The following is a 17,813-nucleotide window of genomic DNA, read 5'->3' as shown; positions in this document are numbered from 1 at the left end:
GTGTTCCCATGTCTAACCATGTCTACTGCTGAGCCCCACATGATTTCAGGTGATGCACAGGTAAATAGACTTATCTATTTAATACATAAACAGATTCACATATTTACTTATTTCTTCTTCTTCTTCTTCTTTTTATTTTTTTATTTATTTTTGTCGGGGGAAAGCACAAATGCAGCCCTCTACTACCGCAAATTTTAGGTAGTTGAGTTTCCTGACTATGGATAAACCACAGGGATCAGCACAGCCTTGAAGTGCACTGGCACAGTCTTGCCCTAGAGAGCCAGCTGCTGCTGCTGCTGCTCCTCCTCCTCCTCCTTCTTCTTTCTTGTTATTATTTTGGTACCTGGGACTGAATCTAGGGGCACTTAACCACTTAGCCACATTGCCAGCCCTTTTTTATATTTTCTTTAGAAACAGTGTCTCGCTGAGTTGCTTAGGGCCTTGCTAAGTTGCTGAGGCTGGCTTTGAACATATGATCCCCCTGCCCTAGCCTTCCAAGTGCTGGGATTATGAGAGCCAGCTTCTTGATCATGGTATCTCCCCTGCCAGGTAAGTATGACATATTTATTTTAAAATTAGAAACGTAATTGGAACATTTGTACCTTTGTGGATATTAGAGTTTAGGACTAGGCTAAACAAAAGTTGTGAATCGATTTAAAAGATTTAAATAAATGTCAATATACGGTTTATTTTTGACCTTGGCACTTTTATCTTCCACTACACTATCCACCCTGCCCATTTTGTTCTGGTCTGTTTCTCTTCCCATTAGACTTTTTGAGCTTAGGAATTGTGCTTTGCTTCCTATAGGTTCCCTTCCTATAGAAGAGGGCTGGGTACACAGAAGGAGCTCAATAATTGAATGAACACAAATTTTAATTAATGTGACTGTGCATTTTTTAAAGGAAAGAGGGTCCATAGCATTTATTAGAGTTTCGGAATTATTGTCAACCACTGCCCAAGGGTACCCCAAGTGTCCCTTTTAGGGTCATAGTGACCTATAGATTTGCCTTCCAAAGGGGTGAACACTGCCACTTAGCCAGTTAGCCCTATGGTTGTCTATAAAATTTGAGCCTAGAGCTGAATTAGCAGGTGGGACCCTGCTTATCCATCAGTCTTCTGTGAAGTGGGTTATAATGAGTCAGTCTCCGTGTCCATTCATATATGATCATGGCGAGGGATGAACCTGGCTTTCTTTGTGATGTCTCTGTAAGCAGTGGCCCCTAGATCCTGCCCTCTTCCCACAACCCACAAGCAAGCTCTGCCTTGCACAATTTCTGCTCTTTCATGCCCTTCCAGCTAGTGTAGAAACTTCCCAAGGGCAAAAAAACAGTTTTCTTTTCTAGGTCTGAGTGTTAAGATGTGCACTTACCTGAAGAGGCCTGGGTTCAAGTCTCAACTCTGTTACTTACTGGCTATGTGATCAGAAACAAATCACTTCTGTGTTTTCTCTAAACAAACAAACAAACAAAAAAGAGTCCAGGAAGAATGAGACTTCACTGTGTTATTTGGGAGGACTGGGGGAGGCAGTGCCTATAGATGCTTGGCACAGGGAGAAGCATGGAGCTCCATGAAGTGAGGGAATTTCGACTGACTTCTCCACAGGTACTTAACGGAGTATCCATTATGTGACAGGTGTAGTGCTAGGGACCCTGAAAACAGCAGGTGCTCTCTTGTGTGAGTTAGCTTCTTCAGTGGCACAGCTAGAATGACATCAAGTGGCCTGTTTCTGACTCCCCTCCCTACACACTGCTGTGGTGAGCTGTAACTGCAGCATTGCCATCTTTGCCCTAGTGGGGCTTACTTTCCAGAGGAGGGGGGAACAGATCACCAAGTGTATGGTTATGAGCTGTGGGACATGCTCTGGGGTACTTTTTATGCATGGAGTACTTTGAAGACCGAGTGGGGAGGATTCAAACAGAGGGTTCAGTTTACTTCTTAGTGAGTTACTTTGTGAGTAAACTGGCTGCAGAGCCCTGAGGATGCGCAGCTGGGACCCTACCCTGCTCCTATCCTCTCTTTTCCTTATGTCCCCAGGGAATTGGAGCTTTTTTCTCTAGAGTAAGAGTGGAGGGTGGTAGGTGTGTTAGGCTGTAGCCCTGTGGCCTGCCCTGCTGGGCCCAGCTGCACACACCCTCTAGTGGCCACAATGCAAGCCAGGCACCAGGCTGCGTGAAATCCAAGGACAGTGGGACTGTCACTGACCTTCCCTTCCTGACACTGTGTCCATTCAGATGCAGTTTTCCTGTAATGAAGGCCCATTCTGGGTCCTCTCTCATTTAATTCTGGCAGCCATCTCTAGCATGATTCCCACTCCCAATTTACAGAGGTGAACCCCAAGGCTTATAGAGTTAAGGGAGGTATTGAGGGTGGGCACTGAACTCAGGCCGACCAGACTTTGTTTTCAGGTGGCATCTTTCTCTACCCCATCCACAATGCCACATCTCCCAGTGGCAAAAACTAAGGCTAAATTTTGCTAAGTTAGTGCCCAGAAACGAAGGTGGTCCTCCCAGGCAGGCCACTGCTTCAGTGTCTCCTGGGCTGGAGGCTGTGGAAACACAGGCACAAACATTTCTCAGAATGCTCCCCAGGAGTTCTGCAGGAAGGGATGCCATTGTGCCTCAGGGAAGTACAGAGGGTGGAAGTGGGAGAAAGGAGCCACGGCTCTCATTTTTGCCCCAGGGATATGAACCAAACATTTGTGGCCAACATTTGTGGCCACAGATCTAGCTGTGCCCTGAAGGGAGGCCCTGCAGGCTACCTGCACCTAACCCTCCTCTTCTGGCAGTCCCAACCCCTTTATTTCCTATCACAGCACAACTCTTCCCCAGTCAAAATGGATGGGTTCAAATTCTGCTGCTGCCACTAATTAGAAACTTGTGTGGTTATTTTGTGCAAGGCTTTGTGTACGAATGCCCTGATGTATAAACTGGTGGTTCCAACCATCCCCATCCCTAGTGTTGAAAAGGGACCTGGGGTCTTTCCCTAAAACATGTTGATTCAGTAAGTGTAATATAGGTGGACCATATTCTGAAAATTGTTGCCCATAAGTGCACGTGCTAGCCCTCCCCTCCCCACATCACTTCCAGCTGTTGGGGTTATGCATATGCTGGTGTATGCCCTTCTGATTTGAGCACATTAACACACTCATCACTATCCTTATTTCAACGACAAACGAAATGGTCAAGCTCCTGTGCCTCAGTTTTCTTATCTGTACATATATACTCGTTAGGATTGTGTGAGTTATGAGACTAATTCCTGGTAATCCTTGGAAAAATGCCTTGCATAGTAAAGATCCAATAAGCATGTGTTATTTTTGTAATCCACCACCAAAGAAGCAAATACCTTCATAAAAGAAAATACATTACATTTTGTTTCTCTTTGTATTTTAAGATGCAGTAATTTTTCAAGGGAGGAAAAGTGATGGAGGGGCCGCTCAATAGGCTTCTGGAATGCACTTCTGGGATGCGGGTCACGTTGCATTTGGGGTGTTTGCTGTTTACTTGCGATTCGTGCATTTCGCAAGCACTATTACTATTACCTATGATCTCCATGGTTCTGTGAAGCACGCAGGGCAGGCATCGTAACCTGCATTTTTCAACAAAAACTGAGGGTCAGGGCAGCTATTTTCGATTTGATCAAAGTAGTATGGGATGGGCGGGGCGTTTCTCAGTTCCGATTCTTCATTCAGGAGAGTAATAGCCTCTACTAGAGAAAATGGTGTGCCTAGTACCTGGCTCCAGGTAAGGTTCAGCAATGGTTCTGAGCCTTTCCAGAGAATCCCGCCCTCCCCGCCAGAGCACACCGAGACCCGGGGACGGGACCCGGGTCGTACCGCCACATATTCACTACGCCATCCCCCAGCGTGGCACCCGAGGGAGACCCGCGCGCCGGCGCCCCTGCGGCCCCGCGGGGGAATGGCGCCCAGCCCCGGGCCAATGAGAGTAGCGGAATTTCTTTCATTCAGCGCTGGGCCCCCGCTCCTGCCCGGAAAGGGGCGGGGCGCCGCGCCGGGGGTGGGGCCGCCGCGCGCCGGGGAGAGGGCGGTGCCGGACCCGCGGTCCGGCCAATCGGCGCCACGCCCGGGAGGGGGAGGGGGAACCAGGCCTTTTTTCCCCTCCGCGCGGGACCAATCCCGACTTTACAAGCTTGAACTTTTGCCACCCTCGGACGAGCTAGCGCGCCCGAAGAGGTACCCCGCCGCGCCGGCTCCAGGGCTGGAGCGGCCTTAACCCTTCCCGCGCCAGGCGTCCGCAGTCTGCCTCCGCGCCCTCAGTCCCATCCCTAACTCACCTGCATTCTTAAGGTGAAACATTGCTGGGGAAAGCACGACCCCCTACCCACGCCCCTTTCCGAGGAGCAGAGAATAAATGCGGGAAAAGCCAGTAGGGAGCACCCAGTCTCGAGGGGTCCGGGGACGGCAAGCGGCCCGCCTCTCTCGGAAGGAGGGCAGTGGCGACTTAGAGGAGCCATGGAGGATAACACTCCTTGCCTCCACCCCACCCTCTCCAAGTCCCTACCTCGCTCGTGCCTGCCTGGAGCCCCCTTGCGCTTAGCGTCCCACGCCCCGGGTTTGGCCCAGCAGAGCAATACCCGACTCTGCTCCGGGAGTATGGAACCTTGGCATCTTCACGGAAAACCCCGATACCCCAACATAACCGCCTTCAACTCCCCAGAGATGCCGGGCAGGAAGGCACACATGCACACCCATTTTTATTATCGTGCATTCGGATGGGGGTTTGAACTGACTCTAAAGTGCAATGTGGGTTTGTAAGCTTGTGCATAAACCAGAGAGAGGCAAAATGCCCCGTTTGCGCTAGAGTCTTGGTGGGTTCGCCGAGACCTCACGCACCCACGAATGGTTTGTGTACCCCTCTGTGTGTCCGTGTACTCCCCGGTATCCGTGCCCCGGGCGCACCGAAAGCTGGAGAGCGAGCCGCGGGCGCTGTCAGGCCAGGGGCGGAGGTGCTGGGGCGGGAGTGGGGCGGGGGCCGGGTCTCGGCCCGCCCCGGGAGCCAGCCCCTCGGAGTCTCGGGCCCTGCAATGGGACGTGTTCTCCTTTAAGAGTTAAGAAACTTGAAACCTTGTTTGCGCAACAATCAGCGCCGCGGAGCCGCCAAAGTGTCTAGACTGGCATATGATGGGAGGCAGCCAATGACTCCGCGGCGCTCCTCCGGGGGCCCTCAGTGTGCGTTTGAGGAGAACAAAAAAGAGAGAGAGAGCCGAGCGGGGGAGCGAGCGAGGGAGCCGAGCCGAGAGAAAGAGCTGCCGGGCGCTGCCTCGCCAAACCTCGCAGGGACCGCGGGGCCACCGGGAGGCACTTTTGTGGAGGGGGGAGGGGGGGCGACCTCGGCAGCCGCGGCGCCCCAAGCGTCCGAGCGCAGCGTGGGGCGGGCTGCGACCTCTGCCTCGGTGGACTGCGTTTTTAATTAAGGATTCCCAGCAGCTCTTTGGGATTTTTACAGCTTCCACTCATGTGTTGACACCCGCGTTCAGGAGAAACTCGCTCCAAGTGCATCTAGCTCCTGGGACCTGAGACGGAGTTGGCCTTTCATGCATGCAAATCCAGGGATTTGGATTTTGTTTGGGATTTTTTCTTTCTTTCCTTCCCCCCACCCCTTCTTTCTTTTTTTGCAGGGAGTTGAGGGTATCAACAAGCCTACCTTTCGGATCCTGCAGGAAAAGCCCATGTAGTTACGCGCTTGGGCTTTAAAGGCAGGGCTTTCCAGACACATTTGGGGGTTCGACGCGAGCGCTTTGTGCTCATGGACGAGCCGCGCAACTTTTGAAGGCTCGCCGGCCCATGCAGGGTCTTTCTAACTGCGCGCTGCCTGCAGCCCCCCTAAAGCGCGGGGGCTGGAGTTAGGCCGGCCGCCGAGATCCATGTAGCCGCTGGCCAAGCGCGGACTGCGGCTGGGCGCGCGCTTGTTCCCGGCTGTCCAGCCCGGGCGAGCTCCCTCATGTTGCAGTCCTGCTGTGCCCCTTCGACGACAGGCTGTGCGCGGTCTGCACGGCGCTCCGCGGCGGAGCTTCATGTGGGGCTGCGGCCCGCGCAGCCGGCGCCTCGCTGAGGGAACGGACCCCTGGTAATCGGAGACCGCCTCCCTCCCACCCCTGGCGCCAAAGGATATCGTATGTTCAGGTCCAAACGCTCGGGGCTGGTGCGGCGACTTTGGCGAAGTCGTGTGGTCCCCGATCGGGAGGAAGGCGGCGGCAGCGGCGGCGGCGGTGACGAGGATGGGAGCTTGGGCAGCCAAGCTGAGCCGGCCCCGCGGGCACGAGAGGGCGGAGGCTGTGGCCGTTCCGAAGTCCGCCCGGTAGTCCCACGGCGGCCCCGGGACGCGGTGGGACAGCGAGGCGCCCAGAGTGCGGGGAGGCGCCGGCGCGCAGGGGGCCCCCCGAGACCCATGTCGGAGCCGGGGGCCGGCGCCGGGGGCTCCCTGCTGGATGTGGCGGAACCGGGAGGCCCGGGCTGGCTGCCCGAGAGTGACTGCGAGACAGTGACCTGCTGTCTCTTCTCGGAGCGGGACGCCGCTGGCGCGCCCCGGGACGCTGGCGACCCCCTGGCCGGGGCGGCCCTGGAGCCGGCGGGCGGCGGGCGGAGTCGCGAAGCCCGCTCGCGCCTGCTGCTGCTCGAGCAGGAACTGAAGACAGTCACGTACTCGCTGCTGAAGCGGCTCAAGGAGCGCTCGCTGGACACGCTGCTGGAGGCGGTGGAGTCCCGCGGCGGCGTGCCGGGCGGCTGCGTGCTGGTGCCGCGCGCCGACCTCCGCCTGGGCGGTCAGCCCGCGCCGCCGCAGCTGCTGCTCGGCCGCCTCTTCCGCTGGCCTGACCTGCAGCACGCCGTGGAGCTGAAGCCCCTGTGCGGTTGCCACAGCTTCGCCGCCGCCGCCGACGGCCCCACCGTGTGTTGCAACCCCTACCACTTCAGCCGGCTCTGCGGGCCAGGTGAGCGTGCCTCGCGGGGCCAAGTGGGAGCCTAGCCTTCCCCCTCCCTGCACCCTCCTCTGGCCTCCTCTCTGTGCTACTGGGGCGGGCGGGCACAGCGGCTGGCGCTCACCCAGTGCCCCTGAGCGTGAAAGCTTCCAGGAGAGGTGCCTAACCTGGCTGAGGGGAGTGAAAAGGAGAGCCAGAGAGTGACTGTCGAGTGCACAAATCAAATGGCAACTTCATTTTAAGGTTCCAGCAATGGCTACCCATATAATGGGTACAAGTTGGAGTTTTCTCTGTGCAGCTTCAGCTTCAGTGAGAGGAGAGGGCAGACCAAAGAGAGCCGCCCCCCCCCAAAATGGATGTCGTTCTTCCCACCACCCAATATCAGAATTTACTCCCAGTGGGTACCCAGGCTTCCAGCATTTGTATGAGCATGCACATGCCTATACCCAGGCTATACTTCTGTGAAGGTACCCATAAGTTGTGAAATTGGGTATATACAAATTATGGCTAGAGTGGAAAGTATTCATAAAATGTTCCACTTATTCTTTAGTACACTTTGCAGCAAAGCTTTTGTAGGGTTACTCCTCTCTCATTTCCAGCATCCCTTGGGTGTCAAATGCCAGGGTTCTCCATCATCACCATCCTCATTCTCTTGTGCTCCTCTTTCCTCTAGAATTGAGGGTCCTGAGGCTTCTGAGACTAGGTGAGGAAGCCAGCTATTAAGTTACCTCCGAGAACTGCACTCCCCTCCTTTGTTCTCCTCTTGGGATTTCCCCTGTACACAGCATCTCCACCCTTCCTTACCTGGGCAGCCCCTGGATGCTGGAGCAGAAGTGAGGAGGGGCAGAGCTCTGGAAGGCAGGGAGCTCGCCATCCCCTCGCTCTGACCTCTGCACTGTAGGGAACCTTCATTAGGGGTGTGTGTGTGTGTGTGTGTGTGTGTGTGTGTGTGTGTGTGTGAATCCATTAGGTGGCATTGGGGGTTTTGCAAGAATGGGGCCAGTAGAATTTAGGCTGTTGGTCCTGGGAGTTCTTCCAATCTGACCTCCTGGAAGAGAGTCAGCACCAGCCTGGGGGCACAGAGATGGTCAGATCACAGGACTCCCGACTCAGTGTGGAAGGGGAAGGTGGGAGCCTGGATTTGTCCCAGGTGTCTTATATATGTGGTTTTCGGGGTTGAGTGGGGGTAGTTGCTCAAAGGGAAAGGAAGTTTCCGCTCAGTGGTGATTCCTAAATAGAGGGCATTGATGGGTGTGTGTGTGTGTGGGGGGGAGAGACCTGCTCTCCGAATGGTCACTCCACACTGCCTTGGGCAGACCCTGAGTTGGGGTCTACCCTGAGCTTCCTATGCCAGGCCACTCTTTTCAACAGCTTCCCCTGGAAGAGGCTTTCTCCCTTCAGTTATTCCTGTCTCCTCCCTGTCTTTGAAAAACGGGGCCCATATATGATGGTCTTGTTCCTGATTATTTTCTAGTAGGAGATGGATCGTGGGGTCTACTCCACTCTTCTAGTAGGTCCTTGCAGGTACTTTCTCTTTCACCATGTCAGTGTGCTGGCAAATGTTTGTTGAGCATTTACTCTGTGCCAGGCACCATGCTGGGTGCTGCAACTGGTGAAGTAGAAATGTGAGTAGGTTCTACACCTTCAAGAAATAATCCTGGGGAGGAGAGAGAGATGGGAAGAGGGGAAGAAGCAAAGGGGGCAGGGTCAATGGTCTGAACCACTAGCAGTGCTGTAGGTGTGTTCATATAGAATCTGCCTTCAGGAGCTTCACACCTCTAACCTGGAGCAGCCTTGTAGGAAGGGTCAGAGGAGGAGCTGGCCAGCAGGACCAAGAGGCCAGGCAAGCTCAGCTGGGTGGGCAGGAAGGGGAGGAGCAAAAAAACGTTGAAGGCAACAGACAGTCCCATTCCCACTCCTATTCCTTAAACTAGGAGTTGGCCTGGGCTGTGGTTTGAGTTTGCTAGACTTGGGCAGTTGTAAGTTTGAAGGAGAACTGGAAACGGCAGTAGAACAGTTCTTAACCCTAGACTCTGGTCCTAGGCTTTGCCCAGCCAGTAACCAGCAACTTGACCTTGGATGAGTTACCTCCCTGCAAAGTCTCCCTATGGTTCAGTGGGGGTGGCTGTAGGAACATTTCCCAAGTCTAATTCTAGACTGAGCATTGGTTCTTGGCTTGCTCCTGCCCCCCAGAAGGAGGCGCTGTTGCAGGGGCAGCAGTGTCCCCAGTCTGTTCCTCTGCTTCTTTGCTTGCTGCTAGCCTGTGAGGCCCCCAGTCAGTCACACTGGAGGCAGGCTGGAGAGACTGATGGCCTGAGGAATCTTCAGTGTGTGCTGGGGTCGACCCTTTTGCCTTTCCTGGGACTGAGAACTGGGGAAGCCCTCTGCTGCCCACCCCGCCCCCGCTGTCTGGCCGCCAGCCTGGCTCCTGAAGCTGGGCGGGCGCTGAGCCCTGCATAGCTAGGGCTCAGCCGTGCGCGCCCTGATAAGGAGACTGTTCTTTCCAGCTTGGGTGGGGGGAGGACTGGGGCATGGGACAGACAGACAGACAGACACTCACACAGAGCAGACGCATGGCTGGAGTAAAGTACACAGGAACACCCAGCATGGAAGGACTGAGGAACACCCACCTGGCACCAGTCACCAGTGTTCCTCCCCACCCCAGCCAGCCCTACAAGAGCCCCAGTGACAGGAGGCCATTTCCTGGGCAGTGTGGACCCCTGCAGTTCAGAGCCAATCCTGCTTGTCCATCAACTTGCTTTGAGGCAAATTTCCCTCTCAAGGCCTATTTTCCCATTTGTAAAGTTGGGGGCTGGACAGAGCCCCCGAGGTCTGATGGGTGCACAGGCCTTCCTCCCCTCCACTTGCCCTGGCCCCTGTGCTTGTCTCAGAAACGGGGGTCTTGGGTGGGGGGCGCACCCTGTGTGCCAGGCTCTGTGCTGGGCACTGCTTGGCCCCTGGGAAGTCAGGCTCCAGCTCAGCCTCCTTCCTGCCAGCCTTTCTGCTCAGGGCTAAGGCAGCGCGCTGAGCCCGGTGGGTGCCTATGTGGACGGAAATGTGGAGAAATACTTTAATCACAGCTCTGACCTGTGTTTATAGAGCTCCTTTCTCCTGAAAGTATCCATTAACTTTGGAGTAAATCTCCTGCTCTTTGCTTCACCACTTTTTTTTTCTTTCTGTAATTATATTCAGTAAATTACTATTATCCAAATTGTGCCCGGGAAAGAGACAGAGTGAGAGAGTATTTCTAAACGACTGGAGGAGGCCGCCTAGGAAAACACAGGGTTCCCAGGCCAGGGCTGAGGAATTAGAACGGGCTAGAAAGTTTTCCTTTTATTTGGCCTGGCATTATCCCTTTGAAATGAGATCAATTTCAAGTTGGGCTTCCAGGCCCCCCCCCCCCCCCCCCGCCCGGCTCGAGGCCCCTAGGCCTGCCCGTCTGCTCCTCGCTCCTCCTGGAGGTGAGGAAGGGGTGATAATGTGCAGTTTGCCTCTTGCTGGCGCCAGCCGGCCGCGCTGTTTATCTGGCTGCGGGGGAATCTGGGCAATTAGGCTCAGCCGGCCTTAAAGTGCCAGGAGCTCCTTTTCTGTGTCTCCCATCCTGGGGCTTGGGGTTGAGCCTCTAGGTTCTGGGGGAGGAGGGGAAAGGCGCCTGGGAAGCCCCCTCCTGGTTCTCAGCCACCCCTTGGGAGGGGGAGAAATTCAAGGCCACCGAGAGCTATGTGAATCCTTTCCTAAGCAAGATGCTGAACTGTAAAGAAGGTAACGTCCCAAACTGCGGCTTTGCCAGGTGCAGGGAGAGGCTGTGAACTTTCCTCTGGCTTCAAATGTAGGTCTAGATCCCAGAAGGGAATAAGTACCCCCTAGAGGCTAACCCGAGGCCTGTCTGGGCTGAGCTGGGCTGAGCTGAGCACCAACTTGGGTGCCCTCGGCCCCTGGCTGACTGCTCTCCCTTCTGAAGGAAGTTGGAGGAGATTCCTGAAGTGAATGCCTCAGGCTAGGTGTCTGCAGGGATTGGAGTTTCTGAAGCCTTTCTGTTTTTCTATTAGGTCCATTTCTTTCAGAGGGGCCTTCAGGGCACCAGAAGTTCTGTTCAGGTTTAGAGCATATAAATCATTTTAAAATCACAACTTTCGCAAGTTTTAGGATCTCTTCTAAGAGGGCAATAGACCGAGGGCCTATGACTCATAGGATCTCTTCCTGATCCTTTGTCTCACCTCTCAAGTGTCCCACCGGAGGGTCCACCTTACCTGCCTGAGACAGTGTCCTGGAGCCCCATTCTTACAGATTCAGGGGGTGGGGCCTGGCTCCATGGAAGTGGAGTGGGAGTGGCAGTTAAGAATGATCTAGAATTGTATATAGCACATTTTTCTTAATGGCAAAATGGGGAAACAACCCAAATGTCCATTAGCTGATGAATGGATGAACAAAATGTGGTACATCCACAAGGTGGAATATCATTCAGCTATAAAAAAGAGTGAAATACTAATACATGGTGCAACATAGGTGAACCTTGGAGCATTATGCTGAGTGAAAGAAGCCACACATAAAAGACTACAAACTGCATGATTGCATTTGTATGAAACTTCCAGAATAGGTATTTGTAGAGACTAGTCAGTGCTTGCTTAGAGCTTGGGACTCGGGTATAGGAAGTTTACTGCTAATGGGGACAGTCTCTTTTTGCAGTAATAAAACCATCCTATAATTATATTGTGGTGATAGTCTCACAACTCTGTGAATATACTAAAAATCACTGATTTGTATACTTTAAAAGGTTGAATCTCATGATCTGTGGATTATATCTCAAAAATGTTAAAAAGAATTATCTGGTATTGGTTTCCAACTGGCCTCCCCCTCTTTCAGTCAAAGTAGAATAGCAGCTGCAGTTACCTTCATGTGTGGCCTGGGGTAGGTCATTTTCCTGGCTGGACATCAAGTGTCCTATCAGTTAAATGGAGTTGAGTAGACAGGCTCAGTGGTGCACACCTGTAATCCCAGCTACACAGGAGGATCACAAGTTCAAGGTCATCCTGGGCAACTTATCCAAGACTCTGACTCAAAATGGAAAAAAAAAAAAAAAAAAGAAAAGCTGGGGATGTAGCTCAGTGGTCAGGCCCTTGCCTCGCATGCTCAAGACCTCGGGTTTAATACCCAGCAATGAAAAACAAAAAACAAAAACCAAAAAAACAAGAGTTGGGCGTGGTGGGCCCCTAGGTAGGCCCCTTTCGTCCCTGATGTTCTGGGTTCCAGTCTCCGCTAGAGTTGGTAAAAAATCTGTGCAGACTTCTTTGCTGGAGCCAGCAAGGGCCTGGTGAAGTTCCTCCTGAGAGCTTTTCTGTCTTTTGCTAGCTGGCATGTCTGCATTTCAGGTTCATAGGTTTTCTTTCTGTCTCATCGATGGTTTTAGAAACCCACAACTCAGGTGTGTCCCTGGGTGGTGTCAAAGCTCAAGGCCTAGGTGGCATCTGCATGATTCTGTCCTGCCTTCCACCTTTTGATAAATAATCCCTGCAAGAGGTGCTAGGATTAGGAACGATGGCTTGACCACTCCTGCCACCTCCATTGCTTTGGGGATGGGGTGGGGATGAGGTGGGGGGTGGGACGGATGCCCTGAGCTCCATGCCGTGTGTTACTGGGCCTCAGCCAACCCGATTTTTACCAAGTAACCCTAATGTAGGAATCACAGGCTTCCTGATAAATGTGTGGGGTAGTGAAAAGGTCATGAGGCTGGAGGTCAGAGACTTGGCTCTGGTTCTGGCTCCACAACCGGGTCCCCAGGGAGGAACCTCCACTGGCCTGGCCTGTCTCCTCTGTATAGTGGGAGCGCTGGCCTCAGTCCCATTTTCCCTGTGGAGCTCCAGCCCTTCCTGTGACATACTCTTGTCTTAAGAGGCTGGCCTTCGCTCAGGACTGTCCTATGGGCCTGTGGACCAATGCAGTAGGTGGCTCTTGCGGAAAACAGATAGCCCCTCTCGGTGAATCTTGTTTGGGGTCTCCTGTGGGCTCACCCGGCCTTGACCCTCAGCTTCTCTCTCTCCACACCTTTATCCAATATGTGCCCAACTTCACCATATCCCCGTCACTGATGCTTTTGTCCTCAAATATTATGTGAGCACTTTCTGTGCAGGTGGTGTGCTGGCCCCAGCAGGGACCAGGGCTGTGAGACCCGGCGCCGCCTCATTCCCTGGCTCATGGAGCAGTGGAGCAGAGTCTGGCCTGGGCACAAATCCCACCTCCACCGTGATTGGCTGGGGGGCATGGGCAGGTCAGTTTCCTCATCTGTAAAACGGGGATAATAATGCCATCTAATTGTTTATTTTTATTTTTGAGGAAATATTAAATACAAATAGGTGCCCAGCAAGCAGGATTAACCGCTCTGTGCAAACTGTTTTGCTGGAGCAAATGGGCTACTCCATGATTCGCCCTTCCTTCTCGCTAACCCCCATCCACAGATAGTCCCTGTGTCTAGGCCTCTGAGCCTCCACTGTGTAGAGGCAACTTCTGGCTGGAAAGGCCAGGGTGGAGAAGAGGTGAAGCCTCATTGGGTGTGTGGAGCCCAAGAAATGCTCCTAGGACTAATTGTGACCCATTATAATTGCGAAAACACTTATTACCCCTGTGTCATTCCTGATACCCGCCTAATAATAGTTATTACCCCTTTATTACGGCGGAGTTTGCCTTCGTTTGCGATTTGATGGTGTTGAGTTTCATTTAGGGAAAATGAAGGGTCATTTCATTCATGCAAATTGTTACTTAGTTTAGCAAATTGTTACTTCCCCATAATGCAAGAGGCTAAGAAATTCTTCTGAAGGCAAAGTATCTGTTTTTAAGGAGGATTATTTTAGGCAAATGAAAGGAAACCCAAAGGAAACACCGTAGACAATAAGGAACCCAGGATCTGAGCTGGGAAGCCAAGTCCCATCCCTGCCTTTACCTTCCAGAGCCGGAGACTGAGGCCGAGAGCTGGAAGCAATGTTTTGAGGCCTCCCGTTGAGCTGCCTGAGCTAGGTTTGGCTTCCTGGGCCACAGCCAGCCCTGGGGTCCTCCTCCCTACACCCAGGAATGTCAGTTCTTATGCAGCTCATTTGGAAACAGATTTCATGTCTGGGCCTTGGGATTCACCCTCAGCTCTGACGAGGCTTGCCAAATTTAGCCAGTAAAATGCAGGATGCCCAGTTAAATTTGAATTTCACATAAGCAACATTTTAGTATAAGTATATCCCCAATATTGCAAGGGATATACTTATACTAAAATACTATGTCATGTTTACCTCAAATTCAAATGTAACTGAGCATCCTGTATTTTATCTGTCACTCCTATCTCTGACTTCCCCTGCACCCATGTTTCTCTTGTATAATAATAATAGGTACTATTTATGGAGGTGTTTTTCTACAGTGCCAAGAGCTGTGCTAAGCATTTTATATACATCATCTTCTTTTGCCCTCCCGGCAAAATTGGGAGGTCTCTATGATTATTATCCCCATTTTATAGCTGAGGAAACAGACTCAGAGAGGTGAGGTAACTGGCCTGAGCTCACACAGCCATAGGTGTCAGAGTAGGGATGGAGCCCAGGTCTTTCTGCACCCCAAGCCTCTGGCCTTCACTCATCCAGTAGATTTGGACAGTAGAGGTGGTGAGGGACATGGAGGGCTTCCTGAGGACTGAGGAAACTAATAATGAGCCACAAGCAGAGGTCCAGGTGTGACCCCCCAGCCTCAGCAGTGACATGCTGTCTCCTGTCTTTCAGAATCACCGCCCCCTCCCTACTCTCGGCTGTCTCCTCAAGACGAGTACAAGCCACTGGGTAAGTGTGCCCCTCAGCCCTGGAGGGGCAGGTTGGTGGCTGGGTGGGGTCCTCTGAAATGGGATGAAGTTTTAGGAACACTCCCACCATTGGGCCAAAGCCGACCCAACTTCTGCAGCCGGCTATTTACATCTTGAAATTCCAGGGCTCATCATTAACCTTTCTGTGACCTTTAAACATGGGCCTGTCGGAGATGAATGAGTTCTGACTTCAGCCTGTCGTTGGAGGTGGATTGGAATTTCTGGGTTTCTTGTCCTCTCTCTCCCTCCCCCTGCCGGGGCTGTTCTGCTGTCATGTGTATTAATCAGGAGTGTGACAGATAAGTTGGACATGAAGTCCTTCTTGAGAGGAGCTGTATGCCTCCCCACCAGCCCCGATGTTCACCGGGACAAATAGGACAGCGGGAATAGGTGGGATGAATGTGTATTGGCACAAAAGGCCCTGACAGGGGCTGTCCCCTAGGTGAGCTTAGTGACGGTGGCAGTGTCATTTTAGATAATTCCCCTCAGAGCCAGAACATGATTTCTGAAAACCTTACGGCTAAACCGTTAGCCTATCTGCTGGGGTGGATGCCTGTCATTTTAAAAGTAGATCTCGCTTGTTCCCTGGCCCTCTTGGCTGTCTCCAGTGGGACTCAGAGCACACAGTGGGAGCCCTGGACCCTGCAGGCTCCGGTGGCGGGTGCCGTAGTTTGGCCTTAACTGTCAGGAGAGCTACTCTGTGACCCAGGAAGTTTCTGGAGGACGCCGGCTTTCGAAGCCAGATGGCTAAAGCATTCCCGAGTGACCGCAAAGAGTGGGTTTTGTTTTGCTTTTGGTAAAGGTATCTTCCCGTGGTATGTGTCACCACCATCTGGGAGGTCACTTCTGCATATCACAGCCTCTCAGGGACTCACCCCAGTTTTCCCCCAACCCCCACCTTGTGAGGTCGGAAGTGCCCACAAGGTGCCCTCAGAAGCTTGACCTCTGGCATGAAGGGCAGAGGCTGCCGTGGAGGGCGTGCAGATCCAGGTGCACCGTGGTGGCTTCCCCACCGCGTGTTTCCGTCCTTGTTCCAGAAGCAGGATCATCCTGTGGATGGGGGACCTGGCACATTCACCTGGCAGGATGATAAGGAGAGGGGCTGAGTGAGTGAGGGGGTAGGTCACCCCGCCAAGGGGCAACAGGGCTCAGGCCCAACCCCAGAGCAGTCCCCATTCAGGTCCAGAGTGTCCCGTGTGTCACTCATAGGCTCGACTCAGTTCTAAGCACTAGTTGCTTAGAAGACCACTGGTCCCGGTAGAAGGAAGGAAAAAAAAATGCCTCAAAAGTTTGTAGTGAGTATGGCACCTGGTTTAACCGCCCAGACCACTGCCCCGAGGGACTGTGGTCAGGAGCCCAGGATAAAACAGCAAAAGCCAGGACACTGCCCAGCCCTGTGGAGGGAGCATTTGGAAACCTACAAGTGTCCCCATTATTTTACAAATGGGACAACTGAGGCCCAGATGGAGGAGGTGACTTGTTGGGGGCTGTTGGAGCTCAGCCCATTGCCTGTTTTTATATGACTTGTGAGCTAAGAATGGTTTTTATTTTTTAAATGGTTACAAAAAAAAAAAAACCATATCAAAAGAAGAAGAATAGGGGTTGGGGCTGGGGCTCAGCGGGAGCGCACCTGCCTGGTGGGTAAAAGGCACTGGTTCGGTTCTTAGAACCGCATATAAATAAATAAATAAATAAATAAATAATAAAAAAGATCATCAACAACTAAAAAAGATTAAAAAAGAAGAAGAATATTTCCTGGCTCATGAAAATTTATATGAAATGCAGATTTTAGTGTCCAAAAGGAAAGTTGCACAGGAACACAGCCACGTGCGCCCTTTTCCACTTTGTGGTGGAGTTGAGTAGCTGTAACAGGCTGTAGAGCTTGTAAAGTTAAAACACACACACACACAGACACACACACACACACACACACACACACACACATACACACACATATTTGGTACCAGGGATTGAAAACTGAAGCCGGGTGCGCTTAACCACTAAGCCACATCCCCAGCACTTTTTTATTTTTGAGACAGGGTCTCACTAAGTTGTTGAGGCTGGCTTTGAACTTGCGATTCTCCTGCCTCAGCCTCCCCAGCTGTTGGGATTACAGGTGTATGCCACCACCGCACCTGGCTAAGTTGAAGATATGTATTCTCTGGCCCTTAAAAGAAAAAAGGTAGTGACCCTGATATTGCCAACTATTCACTGGTTGGGGGGGGGAGACTTGAAGCTGGGGCTCCAGGTTCTGCCCAGAGCCCCTCCTCAGGCTTGGGCAGTGTTGGAGTTCGGGAGCATCCTTTATTTAACAGCCCCTATGACATGGCTGCCCACCTCCGAGGCCCTCATTGGAAACGCTAGATGAGAGGGTTTGGGAGGGTATGATTGGGACTTGGTAGCTGTGAAAGGTGGAAGGCACCTGCCTTTCCAATTCCTCTGGAAATCTCTCTATGTGTCGGTCAGGACAGGCCAGGGCTTAGGCCATGGTGGTGTTGCTTCAGATGTAAAGTGGCAGCAAAGCCACCGAACACTTGGGAACATTAGGTGCTAAAAGTCCTTTCAGAAGTTTCCACTTAGGCATTGAGGTATTTTTTTTTTTCTGTTTCTTTATTTTTCTTTGTTTTTTAAAGATTTTCCAAGGGCATTTATTTTCCTCCTAATACTTCTACTAGCAGATAACTTTTTTGTTCCCTGATAAATAGTCTGAGGTTTTTTTTTTTTTTTTTTTGTATTATTTTCTCTTCCTTGCATTGTTGCTTTTTCATAAACAAAAAGTCAGTTCACTTCTAAGCCTCTGTGATCACATGAAACCAAGAAAACAAAATAAAACCCAGAGTACTCAGTCAGCATCTGGCAAGTGGGAAACAACAAAAAAAAAGGCCAAATTGGTTAATGTTTCATCTTCCCGCTCCCCAAGCCATGTGGTAAAAGGGAAAAATTCCTGCAAGATCAAATGGAATTCTAGCTAGCTCAGGCCTAGGCTAATGGTTTTGTCCCAGGAACCCCTGACCCCCGAATGGCTCTGCTGGGCCAGGTGGGGCCAGGTGGGGCC

At 52.3% G+C, this 17,813-nt stretch overlaps 1 protein-coding gene across 4 annotated transcripts in view; it reads left to right on the top strand.

Moving 5' to 3' along the window:
- The first annotated feature begins 5,073 nt into the window (after positions 1–5,073).
- Smad6 (SMAD family member 6) overlaps positions 5,074–17,813 on the top strand; it is a 74,980-nt gene continuing 62,240 nt past the window's right edge. The window contains exons 1-3 of one of the 4 annotated variants that reach the window (XM_021727791.3): positions 5,074–6,945; positions 13,061–13,198; positions 14,682–14,738. In XM_021727791.3, coding sequence (XP_021583466.1) covers positions 6,132–6,945; positions 13,061–13,198; positions 14,682–14,738 — 1,009 coding nt within the window. In that variant the 5' untranslated portion in view covers positions 5,074–6,131. The remainder of the gene's footprint in view (positions 6,946–13,060; positions 13,199–14,681; positions 14,739–17,813) is intronic. The other 3 variants (XM_021727793.3, XM_013357632.4, XM_005316723.4) reach the window with 3 other exon arrangements.

Source organism: Ictidomys tridecemlineatus, chromosome 5 (assembly GCF_052094955.1).
Source record: "Ictidomys tridecemlineatus isolate mIctTri1 chromosome 5, mIctTri1.hap1, whole genome shotgun sequence".
In the NCBI taxonomy this organism is placed as follows: Eukaryota; Metazoa; Chordata; class Mammalia; order Rodentia; family Sciuridae; genus Ictidomys; species Ictidomys tridecemlineatus.
Note: the sequence above shows the minus strand (reverse complement) of the source record. Positions and strands in the feature narration are given on the sequence as shown.